This window comes from Brachionichthys hirsutus, chromosome 22, assembly GCF_040956055.1.
Source record: "Brachionichthys hirsutus isolate HB-005 chromosome 22, CSIRO-AGI_Bhir_v1, whole genome shotgun sequence".
In the NCBI taxonomy this organism is placed as follows: domain Eukaryota; kingdom Metazoa; phylum Chordata; class Actinopteri; order Lophiiformes; family Brachionichthyidae; genus Brachionichthys; species Brachionichthys hirsutus.
This window is the reverse complement of record NC_090918.1, coordinates 1,880,645-1,894,690: the sequence shown is the minus strand read 5'-3', so window position 1 is coordinate 1,894,690 and position 14,046 is coordinate 1,880,645. Positions and strand designations below refer to the sequence as shown.

At 41.3% G+C, this 14,046-nt stretch overlaps 1 protein-coding gene across 1 annotated transcript in view; it reads left to right on the top strand.

Annotated features, from left to right (window-relative positions):
• Positions 1 to 13,065, top strand: part of tbc1d22a (TBC1 domain family, member 22a) — an 87,272-nt gene extending 74,207 nt beyond the window's left edge. Inside the window, exon 15 of the mRNA XM_068755065.1 lies at positions 11,869 to 13,065. Within this exon, the coding sequence (XP_068611166.1) occupies positions 11,869 to 11,997 (129 nt within the window). The 3' untranslated portion in view covers positions 11,998 to 13,065. The remainder of the gene's footprint in view (positions 1 to 11,868) is intronic.
• The last annotated feature ends 981 nt before the right edge of the window (positions 13,066 to 14,046 follow it).

The window sequence follows — 14,046 nt, the reverse complement described above, 5'->3', positions numbered from 1 at the left end:
TCTTTAGAATCCGAGCGTTAGATGGAGATGGAGTTGATTAGAGCCGATACACACTGACAGATGTTGGAGACTGTCTGAGTTTGAAAATGAGACATGGAGCGACTAATTTTCTCATCTTAACTGAAGTTCAAGCACATTTGAAATCATCACTTTTTCTTCCATTTCTGATTTATCTGAAGATGCTTGGGTTTTTTTCTTCAGCCTATTGAGACATGCATCAGAGTTTGTGCTTCTGTGTTCTTCGAGCTACTGGGGTTAGGAAGAAATGCAGTTTCAAATTTGGTCCAATTTAAATATGTAATACACTCTATATGGATACATTCAGAAGTAGAAAACCACTCAGAGAGCACAGACCTTCGCCAAGCAGCTCATTCCCCTCATATTTGGATTTACACAGTCCACATAGTGATCTGGATCATCATCAAAAGGTTCTAAATTCCATCCATCCATCCATTTTCAACCGCGTATCTGGGTCTAGGTTCTAAATTGTTGATTTTTGAATACGCAAATGGATTTTAATGTTAAAATGTCATATTTTTTCCTGCCGTTATTCTGGATTAGAATCCGGAAGACATTTTCCATTATAGAGCATATCGGACCCCTTTCTGACTAAATTGGAAAATCATGCTTTTTTTTTGTATCCAGACAGGTTTCCGGATCACTCACTTTTTCCGTAATCCTGCTAAATCGAAACATACCCCCATTTAAAAAAATGTGACAGTATCCAATCCAGATGTAATTCGGTTGTTAAATAGAGGTCCCCACCCTACATGACTGTGTCAAATTCAATAATCAACCAAGATATTGAACTGATTTTAACCTCAATTGACTGCAATGTTATGTATGTATGTTCCTGCAGTCATTGTAGAGGACTGAGGATTCTCAAAGAAAATAAAAAGCAGTGTTAGTTGTGCTTCCAAAAAGCAGGATGCTGTGTAAATATGAATGCTGACTGAGACTTGGCATTGTGTTGCTGGAATAACAAAGGCTATCCCTGAAAAGAAGTGTCTCGATGGAAGCACATGTTGTGTGCCGACCTTTTTTCTTTCTTCTCCTGCAGCCTGTTCTACTGTTGGATGTGTGCACACCAGTTTGCTCTTTTGAAGCCTATATTGTTCCAAAACCTGTGAGGACACAAAGGTACAACAAAGACTGCAACATTAGGGTTGGGGAAGAGACCAAATACAGTACGAGTACAACAGGAACTCTGGCAGAAGGGATGGGGAAGAGACCAAATACTGTACAGTAAGAGTACAATGGGAACTCTGACAGAAGGGATGGGGAAATTAAATTCAATAAATACTGTCAGTATAATGGATCTCATTAATCCCTTCAATACGACAGTCACATCATGTACACACACACACACACACACAGTAAACGGAAAATGTTTCTCTATCACTTGTTTAATTGTGCCTTTCTGAGAAGTGGTCTGCACACCTGTCTTTTAGGTTGGTTTGTTCGTATGTATGTAATCTGGCTCAGTTTGTCTGTATTGTTTTTCATTCATACAACATTCAGATATTAATCTACTAAAACACCCAAACTGGTTTGTTATTCTTTCCCGTCCTAATAGTGCTTTGATATAAGATTTTTTTATTAATTTTTACATGAATTGACCAAGTAAATATCTTTTTAGTATCAGATTAGAGTCTTTGGGGAAAGTGAAGAAGTAAAGGATTCTGCTCTGCTCAGATTTAGTGGTTTAATTCCAAGAGAATTCTGCCTCTGATCCACTGTGCCTTGAAGTTCAAACGTTGGCTGCCAGGTTCTTCAGAGCCTGTTGAATGGCTCTTATCTCCGCACGCTTTGGCCAGCAGCCCTCGTGGCATTGTTATCATCTCTTTTTTCCGTGTTTATGTCACTGTTTTGTTTTTTCTCTATTTCAAATTTCAAGACACTGTGTTTCTTTATTCCTGTGTTGCTCATTTCTAACATTTGTTTAGTTGTATTCATTCCTGAAAGGAATTATTGTTATTATTATTATTTTACAAGCTTACTGCATGTCACACCACGATTATTGAGTGACAAATCAGTAAAGTGTTTGATTTTGTTTTAACAGTAATGTAATGGAAACCTGTGTATTAATTAATTACTTGTATTGATACATTACTACTTTCTCATAGCTATCACCACTTCTCAATGCTGTGGAGTTATTTTTGAAAAATGCATATTTTTAAATGTATTGGGGGAAAAAAACAAGTTATTTTAAAGGATGTCTGCTAATAGGCACAACCCTGAATGTGTGCAGCGCAGCTTTCCAACTCGGGGAGAAAAAAAAGTGTCGCTTATTGTCTTTTATATAAAATGCAGAATGTGAGGAGCAGAACTGCATGACACCACATGACTGACTTATTAGATCTTTAATAGTTTTATTTTTTATTTTTTATGCATAAAAGAATCATTCATGCAATATTATCGAATGTAGTTTAAGAGTAACTGTGCATCTCCTAGTTTTGGGATTGGATTGGGTTGCTAAATGAAAAGCGGGGAGGAACATGGCACTCCCCAAGCAATCTACCTTTCACCGTTCCGCCTCAGCTAACTGCAGACCTGAACTGCATGGCTAAGTTTTTCATGCGTTTCCTCTGTCAATCAAAGCATATGCTCAACAAAAAAAAAAACATGCAATAATTAACCATTTTATTCCCACATTCATAGACTGTGTCAAATGGCGAGATTTTATGCCGGCATGCTCTGTTTTTAGTAGAGACAGCACAGTCAGCAACATCTCCTAACAGTCTGTGCTAACGCCACTAAATGTCTGAGCGAAACCTGCAGCTTCATTTGTGGACCTACACTGGAGTCTTGGAAATCTAAAATTGTTAAGTATATTTTTATTTGACCCCTGATAAAATAATAATAAAAAATTACTATGGATTTAGTTATTATATGTCTGTCTCTCTTTCTGTTAGTTCATAATATTATTTTTGCACCACAGCATATCTTGCTAACTCTACATAGCAGTTTAGGCATATGTGATATAAATATAATATTTTAAGCTTTTTTGTATTTTCTACATTTGAACTTTATGTAAAGTTTATTTCTTGTTTTTTTTTATATTTTGAAATTTGAGTACACAAGGGTTCTTTCGGGTTGTTGCACAAAAGTTTGTAAAAAATTAGTCAACAGTGCCTGCTTTTGCAATGCAACTATCTCACTTATCGGTAGTTTCCAAATACAAGAAAATACATGTTTTATCAAAGATGATGTAATCTGGTGCTAAATAGGAGCTGGAGTGAGGAAGGGAAATGAGAGGTAGAGGATAGAAAGGAGGAGACAAAGGTTTGCTTTCACTTTAATTAATGGTGTGTGAAAAACTGTGGACCTTTTTTAAATATCAACGTCTGTCCTCAGATCAGTTATCTGTGGAGAATGTCTTGGGTTAGGCTGCCTTGACAAAAAAGGAATGGAGGGCACTCCAGTGGAAGCAACGTGTTCTACAAATGTCAGCTCTATTTCAATCATTTTGACTGAGGACACAACTTTGTCTAGGATTAATTGTTCTATTATACAGAGAAGTGAGTCCTCAACTTCTAGCTTAAGCACGTTCCAGTTTCACTTTCTGGGAAATGCTCGCTTGCTAGTTAGATTTACTGTAATTTAAGTACTCATTCATTTTCTAAACCGCTTAGTCTGTTATCGGGTCATTCTGTGGAATTATCAGAATAAAGCATGTCCTTGACAGACATCAAGACAAATGATTGGATATGTACCCATTTAAGTGGACTTATTTCAGTGTGCACATCGCTTTTAACCAATGTTATGCCAGAGGAAATGTCACCAGTGAAGTCCATAGAACCCTCCACTAGAAATGTACTTTGTGTAGTAACTTGTAAAAATAGAAATGACCATATAGAGAATGGCCACCTAAACTGTGGATGCTTGTTGCTTTCCATGGAGGCTCTTCTGAAACACTTCACTGCATATGTGTGCAAAACTAATAGCTTAATGGCACCCATTAACATTACCGCCCGACAATTTCCAGAAAAAGGCAGGGTCCTTGCTCTGATTAATTCCATCATTTTCACAGATTCATCATGACCAGATGTCCTCATTTTTCTCCCTTGACTTTATTCCCAAACTTGGCTTGAATCAAGTGCACCACTCAGAGTTCTGCAGCTCCTCTGATGGATGGCACTGTAGACAATAGTGTTGAAAATGAGACAAGACCACCCCTGGTAAACAACTTTTAATAATCACCCAGTTGATTGAGTGCTGCTCTCGATCTGTTGAATGAATCTACTTGTGCGAAACAATAGGAACAAATCTGAGGAAAGCATCAGAATTAATACTGTATAAGGAATTACTTGGCTCTTATTCTGAGACATTTGTCTTTCACTAGTGTCTCTTCACCTACGTGCTCTTCATTACTGACCACTCAAGTGAGCTTTAAATTAAATCCCATTTACTCATGTGCCGAATCGGTGTGGAAGTCTGCAGTCGTCAGATGTGGTACAGCATGCTTGGTTTACCAATGCACTGGTTTGCTACTGCCAGTAGTCTATTAAAAGCATTTATCACCTCAAACAATCCTGTGTGGGATGATTGGCTTTCAAGCCCACTGCATGCCCTTTAGTGCATAAATTAGTGCAAAAATGCCAAATAAACATCAGTATGAACCCACATGTTGGGAATAAACAATCAGGAGTGGCAAGCAAAAGTGAAGATGAAATATATTTTTAAGGAAGGAGGAGGAATGGGGATTTGTGGAATGGACTGGAGCATCTGATTTAAAATGTTAATTTGAAGATCTCTTTAACCCTGAATCAAGGCATATATCAAGAAAGATAAACAAAAGAAATGCTCTGCAGCGGATTAGCAGTTTATTTATATTTGCATTATTGATCTTGCATGTTTGAAACTGTGAAACTGGACATTTTCAAGACTTTTCTTTGCTAATGGGCAATTTTTAAAATATTGACTACTCTTGAACTCTGATGTTGAAGGTCTTGAAAAGTGAAACTACGACAAGCAGAGTGAAAAAATACTGTGAATGCTTGAATACACGGAGGAGCAGTAGTAATGTTTTCATACTTGTTGCTTCTGGCTGCGTTTTTGCAAAGGTGAAAAACGTGTCATTGAAGAAGGCACTGACTGGTGGGGGACTGGCACAAGATAAATTCTGCTCACGGAACTGAACTGTGGAGAGCAGAGAAATATACGTTTATTGTCTCATAAAATAATTTAATGTTTAAAATTAAATCAACAAAATAGTTGCTTCTGTAAGATGTAGAAGAGGATGGGTTGTCCGAAATAATAACCTCAGCACAATAACACCCACACATTTTGGTCCATGCTTACCAAAATTGTTAATTGTTGGCAAGAACACAAATGTGTTTCTCAGTGTCTCTGTTACTTGAAAACAACACACACTAACTAAATCTAGACTAGTATAATGAAACATGTGACACAAACACAGTCATGTCTTGGAAATGTTATTTGGCAAGACAATTACAGTGACTATATCTAAATGAAATAAGAAAGCTGACTCTACCAGTAAGATATATTTCACTTCCGTTTAAGATAAATACACCCTTAAGGGAAACAATAACCCCAAGCCGAAAACATAAATGTTACTCAAATCATGTATGTATCCGCATGCGCAGTCTTAATTCATTATTAGCATCTTCTTTCTTCCGTCACTCTGTGGGTATAAAGGCAGAGCCGCTTCCAGATTTATAAAAACACTCCTTTTGCATCTAATCAGTCCTTTGTTTGTGCTGAAGCAGAAGCTACACGGCATAAATGTTTAAAAGACTCCCAAGGCAGAGCTGACATCCATCCGTCCATTTGAATCCTACAAAGTACTGTGAAACATTGTACACAACATTTTGTCATTCATAGCAGTGCGTACCTGAGTTTAATCAAATAATTTGAATATTTATGCATGACTGCTTGTATTGTGGGGGCTGATTGCCACTGTCGAAGGGAGAGTGCTGCATCAATGGTCCATTTGTGGATTTGAAGTTTTATTGTTATTAATTAGTGAGTATGAGTGATAAACTTGATAATATAGTACAGCCTTAAACACCTCCCTCTCAGATGTCCCAGATATAAATAGGAAGCCACATGAAATAGGTGTGTGTGTGTGTGTGTGTGTCTTGGCAGTGCTGTGATGAAGAAACTGGGGTGTTATTTCTATTCAAGGCACTGAACCAAATCACCCACAGCTTCAAAGCAGCAGCGTCTCATCATGCCAGGTTCAGCACCTTGGACAGAGACAGTGGCCCCATTGATTTTCTGTTACGGCAGCTCGGGATGAACCGTGTTTATCACTTTTGGATTCAGTGTCTTGCGACAAACTAGCATGAGCGCGCCTCAAGATGTAGCCGCTATTGCTAAACATAACTTGTGACACGCCACAGCTGTTGTCTTTAACTTTTGTTTATTGCAATTCTGTCAAATTATGTTTTGCTGCTAAAATATTTCCTCAGAGAAAAGCCGGATTACCGCCGTGGGAATTCAATATGCGCTTTAGATGTCTCGAACCTCCCGACCTCTCCGACAGGCAGCTGTTAAAGCCTCTCTCTCATGAATGAACAAACATTTTTAAACCCTATGACTTTGATTTGTTCTTTATTTTTTTCTCGGAGCATATTGTATGGATTTTACAATAACACTCATATTTACATTACTCACATTGCCTAAACTGATGAGCAATCTTGATAGTCCTGCTGCGTCTTGGCGGAGTTATGTGCTCTGCTGAGGGCCGTTTTTTTAAGCATGCATCCGTTTCCTACTGATGGGCAGCTGTCTGTTGCAAAATTATTCTGCGGAGATGTAATTTTCTACCGATGAATATTGTGAAACAGAATGGTTCCAGAATGATGTGCAGCATTAAGTAACAATAAGCATTTAAGCATGATATCATGTCTTTAGCCCTGTGTTCTATGTCACCCCCCCACTTCACGCACCCTACTGACACGCATAGTGACACACGGTAGGCAGCTGCCGCAGAGATGTGTCAGCCTCACAGAGCTACTTTGTACTCACACACCTGCATTAGCACCTACTGTTCGCCAGAGTGCCACATTTTGTGTAATTATACGAGCTACAGAAAGCTAATGGCCCCAACAGAGCCGTGCCGAGGGCCATTACACCTCAGGGTGCTGGGAAACACTATTACCAGTATCAGCTACCAAGGTATATTAGCACATACGTGTAAGGGTGTGCATGCATGTGTGCAACGGTGTGTCTATGTGCAAGTTCATGCCAGTTGAAGGAGGTCCAAGGTGGAATGATTACACGTCAAGGAAACACAAGAACTACTCCGGGCGTTTTCCATTTTGTGTCCGCACGTCTGTCTTTGGGCATTTGTGTGCATATCAACACCTATCATCTCTGCCCCATTAATTTCTCCAGGGCTTTTGTTGCTTGCTGCAGGGACGTGAAGTTGTCCCTACTGGAGAGGCAGAAAGGCACCTTGCAGGTCCTTCTACTCACTTCACTCTTCACCCTCTCATTGGACCAGCAAAAACCTGCTTAGTTCACAAGAATGGACTGATAAAAAGTGATCTGTCATTTTATGGGGGGGGGGGGGGGTTGTGTGTGTGTGTGTGTGTGTGTAGGTGTGAGGGTGTGTATTCCTACGTGTATAACTTCTGCAGATGCCCTTACAGCAGGCAGCTCCATTTACATTTCATAGTTTTTAGAGTGTGAGGCTTCACCTCCTACGGTCACCTACATTTAACTGTGTGTTCACAAACACCTTCTTGACAAAAAAAATAAGTGTCTTAATGTCTTTGACTCAGGATATGAGCGCATTAAATCAGCTGCTCCAGCCACATGCAGGTTAAAACGATAAAAAGAGGAACAGCAAATAAATTCCACTTGACAGTGGCCTTGTCTGTCTGTGAAACCATTTTTCTCATTCTGCTTTTGAGGGAAAGATCTCTGTATCAATAACCATCAACCACTTTATGCCTTGCCAGGTGTTTGAGAGATGAGACGGAGAGGTGTGGCTTTTTTTTTTTTTGCTCGATATATACAGTAAAGACAAATCAAAGTATGTGTTCATATTGTGGGATATTTCTTCCTATTCATTCCTGAATTACTGAGAAAGCACACTCACTCCAAAGCTTTCGATGTACACAGTTTTTGCCTTGAACACACATTTCTGTCTCTTTTCATGCCTTGCCTGTGTGTCAATTTGATGTATCATCTCTTTCACTGGTTTCTAACAGCAAAGCAGACACGCATGCATACATCTCCACATGCAACTCCACGTCTTTAAAGCTTGCATTCCACTCTTGGCTTCTAATTGCATGCACAACTATCCACAAACACCAAACAAACACTAAACATACATTGAATTTCATGCATTGTGCAAATGCACACTCTCGTGCTCGTTCATGCAGACACTTAAGGCCTCTCAGGGTGGAGTGTTGCCACCTGTGTGGAGTGGAGCGACTGCAGCATTCCCCTCTGACAGCGAGATGTATGCGATTAAACCCGTATTAAAGTCATTAGCCCAACAGAAGTGATAGCCAGCAGATGGTTACCACACAGAATTATGCTTTTAATGAAGCTCCTCAGTCACCGAGGGTGCGTACTTGTGTGGCGGAGCATATGCGAGTGTGCTCACGTGTACGCCGTTCGTTTGGGTGTGTCGCCTGTTGGCTGAAACACCTGATTAGACTGTGGGAGGTCTTTCTTCTGGAGTACAACAATTGGTGTTGAAAAGGTTTAGGAGGGTTTTGCCGAAAAGTTTCCACCTCAGCAGCTTCACAGAGAGGATGGACGGGTCTGGTACATCACAAACGACAAGCCAGGTAGTGTTTGACTGGACTGTCCTTATTTCAAGGAACATCTCTGAATGAATAAGGAAGCTCCTCCAAGGTTCAGACCTACCAAACACCCTCATTGGAGTTCTATTCAGGTTTCGCCAAGAGCAAATTGCAAAGATGAAAAGCAGCCTTTTGGAGCAGGAAAAAGAGGTCAAATGACTAAAGACTTCCCCCTGGGTTCAGAAAGACGACCGTTTGTTGTTATCCAATGCACAGTGTGACGAGCACAAGCTAGGACCAGATGAGAAGTGTATGTCGATCTCAGGTTGAGTAATAGAGCGATATAGCTGAAGTTATTGATGGCGTTTTTTGTCTGACATTTGTTTATACAGCTTTATATTTGCATCGCTAAGTGCAACCATTAATTGCAGCAATGCCACGCCATCGTTGAAACGTACTCCTGAATGTAGAGCTCTGCAACGGTGTCCACACAGGGCTGCGTTTAAGAAGTCAACCATTGCACACAAAGTAGCATCTAGTCCAGACATGGGCAAACCCAGGCCCGGGGGCCATATGCGGCCCGTTGGTCTTTTTAATCCGGCCCGCCAAACTTGTCCAAATGATATAATTAAATAAAATTGTATTCTAATTAAACCTCATTCATTTGACCTTTCCCTGTAATGCTGCCTGTAAAAGGCCAAATCCTTTAATGCAATAGCTTTCATGTGTCATTTATATTAGCTCACACAAACACTCCATCCATCTGTTCTTGGTTCGGCCCCTCTGTCAAATTTTGGAACCTATTGTGGCCCGCGAATCAAAAAGTTTGCCCACCCCTGATCTAGTCTAACCTGTTCAAGCTAAACCGACACAGTATGGCGGCATTCCTGTTCCGCTGTCTTCGGCGAGCATGCGAACTGAATTGTTGCTATTTCACAGGGAAGCGTTCCTCTTTCCTGACATGCCTGAGGCCCTGCAGCAATAGGGGATGTACACGATGTCTCGCCGCGGGCGTTCAGGCTACGAGGGCGATGCAGAGAATACTATGCACACGTTCATATAAATCCATAGCGTACATACTCATGAACTGTGTGCTCTCAGACAGGCAAACACGCCAAGCTCCTTCGTTGTTATTGCCTTTTAGCATCCAGCTTAATTAGCCTGCCATGTTTTTTTTTAGCAAGGCATCTGCAGCTCAAGAATTGTTCCCTTCTTTTTTTTTTTTTTTTTTAACCTTGATTGTTCTCGCCCCAGAAGACGCAAGCAACACAAACGCACATTTCCAGCAGACGAAGGCACCCATGCATCCCTTTTAGCCGTAAGCAGCGCTGGCGGATTGTGAATGCGTGTATGCACGTGTGAACGGCAGACAGGAGTGAGCGTTGAAAGGAGAGAACTGATAAAGTGATGTTCCACTGAATACAGATGAGAGGAAGCCGAGCTGAATTCTGATCGGGCTGCCTCCTGCTCTTTCTTCCGCTCCCCTTCTCTCTTCATCCTTCACAGAAACTAAAGGGGTACATCATTAGATCATCCTTTTCAAAGTCAGGGTGCAGGTCTTCTCCTGGAAGGGGTGTCTATTCTTTTTTTTAAGCTCTTGAACAAACATTTTAATGAGAGTGATATAAAGTGGCTTGTTTCATGTTTGACGACTCTGGAGGCGGTTGCTCTCTGAATGTTTTAAACACTCGTAAGTTTATTTAATTATAATTTTTTATATTGTTGCAGTAGGGGGGGGTGCACTTTGTTGGGGCCGGAGGCTCCGGATTGTCAGCCAAGAAATAATCACCGGCTACAATTTAACGAAGAGAGGGTATATATATATATATATATATATATCATATTCTTACACATCAAAACTGAGATGCAGCTGAGTTTCGTTATTCAGAAGGAGGTGAAACAGCCACCGAGTAATCTCTAAAATCAGGCTGGGATGCCAGGCTGGAGCTTAATTAACTGAAGAAGAAAAAAACCTTGTTCTCTTCCACCCTCGCTCAGAATACAAATGCTGTTTGTTGAAAAGTCTTAATGGGTCGTCTCGATGGCTCATTAAAAACGTTCATGGAGGGGAAAATAATGGAGCGTCTCAAGTTTAATACCTGGGTGGGTAAAACAATACAAAGTGCTCCTGCTTTTTTGTGTGTGTGTGTGTATGCCCGCTCAAAGTTTTGTGTAGTTTGACTTTGTAATCAGTTGGAGAAAGCCGAGTGTGATATGCATAAAGATTTAGAAGCACTTTAGCATTCATTAGAAGTACATTCAAATACTTTACAGCGGTGTCAAAATACTTTTTGCAACACTGTCGCTAACCTCCGAGATGCCAGCGTCCTGCTCAGGAGTCAGATGATTGTTGACACCAGACGACCCGACGTGATTTGTCCTTCATTGTGATTATCAGCGCCATGATTGGTTGTAAACCTTGTTGTCACGGCAATGATTTCAGCCCGGATGATGAAAGCTCCCGGGACGCTGATCCATAACACGCACGTACTCGCGCGCAGACTCAGCCTGTCTCAGTGCTAACAGTCTCATTCCCCTTTGAGAGGGGAGGCATTAGCCAGTGAGATTGAACCTGTGCGTGCGTGTGTGTGTGTGTGTGGGGGGGGGGTGTCACTGTTGGCTGTCTTCTTACTCGCATCGTAATGTACTGAACAGGAATCGAGGGAAAGGCTTGAGCTCCGCCGAATTAAACCTGACACTTTATTCTCCTGATTTTCTTTTCCCCTGTACCCAAACATCTGTGTCGCTCAAAGAGGAGGGAAGGAAATCAAAGCGATAGACGCATGGCTCCACCGGTCTGCTACCCCGGCACCTGTGTATCGTGATGCGAGGAGATTTTGCACCTTTTATTTTTTTTGCGTTTAGATAATTAAGGACTGTACGGTTGCTCAAAACCAATTTCATTTCTGTCTTCATTCATTCCTGCTGTTAAGACAAAGTGGGATGTAGCTCTGTGGTCTAATTAAATACGAACTATTGTGACGCGCCCGTCTTTCCTCGTCTTGTGTTGTTCACGGGCGTGGATTCATCTCCTTCTGAAATACTTCTGTTTTTCGCAACTCTCAAAACTGATTTCTCGCCTTTTTTATTTTTCATGCAATTCCCCAAACTATATTTTCCTCTCTTTTTCTCTCAACAGGGTTTGATGATCCTCCTGCAGAACCTTCCCACAATGCACTGGGGCAATGAAGAAGTGAGCGTACTGCTGGCTGAAGCGTACAGGTTGAAGTTTGCGTTCGCCGATGCGCCCAACCACTACAAGAGATGATGAGCGTGGCTCCCTGCAGTCACCCCCCCCCCCCCCCCCCTTCCCATTCCCTTCTGGTCTTGCAGTCTTCTGGTAAACTCAAAGAATTCTATTGCGGAAGAACCTTGAAACCTCCCTTACCTGTATCGCCCAGTGGGCCTTTCTGCTTCTAAGAGATTTGAATCAACCACTGAGAGGACGTGTGGGCGTAACATTCGAACATGTTGATGTGGAGCCTTTTTTTTTTTTCTTCTTTTCTTGGATTAGCTCTGAAACGTGCACTCCATCAGTCCAGAGCTGAATCCTCTTCATTGCAGCTATTTGTTGGGGGGTCAGTCCGTCCCAGCTGGCAGCCTCAGACCTGATGAAGGGACACGTTGCTCATCATTGCAGGCCTTGGATCAGAAAAAAACAAAAAACGCACTTATTGGTATTGCCAGTGCTATGGCAGTGCATTGGTTTTCTTTACCAGAGGTAGATATGTCACCTTTTTCCTGTTTTATAAAGACAAGAAAAGATGGAGAAAGGGCGTTGCGCTCGCCGGTTTACATATTTCATCCCTCTCTCCTTGTTACAGCACAGCTTGGAGGAACGTGACTCCTTCGGGCCGTGGCGCCTCCTCCGCCTGGTTTGTGCCAGTTTGCATCAGTCCACGAGTGGACCGGCATCTCCTTCCATAAACCAGACACATGAATCTTCAACGTAGAGTGTAAGACAAACACAGTCAGATAGGCTCCTTTTGGCCATTATGAGTAAAACAGCTTGTTAGGTTTCCCCTCAGACCCACTGGAGAAAAATCTATGAACCGGGCCCCCCCGCCACTCTGAAACAAGGACTACCTCAGAACACACAAGTGGCGAGAGCCAGAAATCCACTCGGTAACACGATGCACTGACTGTGTGCTTACCGTGGTGCGAAACAAATGGATTCATAGGGTCGTAAAAAAATAAATAAATCTGCATTCCGATTCGGAAAGCTTAAATTTGTTCTTGCACAGAAGATCCCATCTGAACAATTTTTGCCTTTAATTAAGATTATTGATTGTTACTTTATGCTTCTCTCTCCTTCTCAAACACAGTCCTGTAATGTTCCGCGAAGAAAAGCTCCACACTATCAAAAGCGTCTGCGCTCAGTCTGTGCTTTTCATGCTGTCCTTCCTCCTGATCAATCTTAATGCCTATGAACACGTAAGAAGCAGGTTATTATGAGTTATAGCAAAGTAATAACTCATATTTGGTCCATCTTAACTGAATTGTGCGTCGGCAGCGTCAGCCGCTGTCACATGATCAACGCAGTAACTATTAACTATTTGTGTGCAGTTTGTTCTTAAGATTCTGCACAGATTCCAAGTTGATCCAGGGCATATCATCAGATTAAAAGCTGTGACATCCTGGAGATTTTATTAGACACACTCGAAAACAAAGTGCTCTTTTTATTTAGGAGCGTAAGTGTCTCAAAAAAAAAAAAGTAATCTGTACCTTCACCTTTTTTCAGAAGTACTGCTCCCTTTGCCAGAAATTCAGATAAATCCTAACCCCTATTGGAAAGGATTTAAACCAAATGTAATTTGTGCATATAGCTGAACATGAACAATCACAGATAGAAAGTTTATTTAGCTACGGCCTATCTGCAGATGACCTGCTGCTCAACAAGGATTATTTTCCCTCCTTGTTACGTACTTTGCTCTGTTTACAGCCAGTAACAACATGTTGCTATGATATTGGGAGAAGGGCGGTGTGGTGAGAGTAATGAGACATCTATGACATGACAAAGATGGTGTGTGTGTGTGTGTGTGGAGGGGAAATGGAAGAAGAGGGACAGGGGTTTCAGGAGTTTGTGATTTCTTTCGAGACGCCGTCATTCTTTGATCACATGGGGATTTTGTTTTTAATGCAAGCTCCTCATCTCCAACGCTCTCCGTCATGGAAAAACTGGACTTAATTTAATAATAGCCTACATTTCCTCGCTCTATTTTTTATTTTTATGGTATGAGATGTATTCTTTCAGTCAGCATTTTAAAAGATGTCTTCTCCTGTTTGTGGTTTGGTTCCTTTGTGCTGTTTACAATGA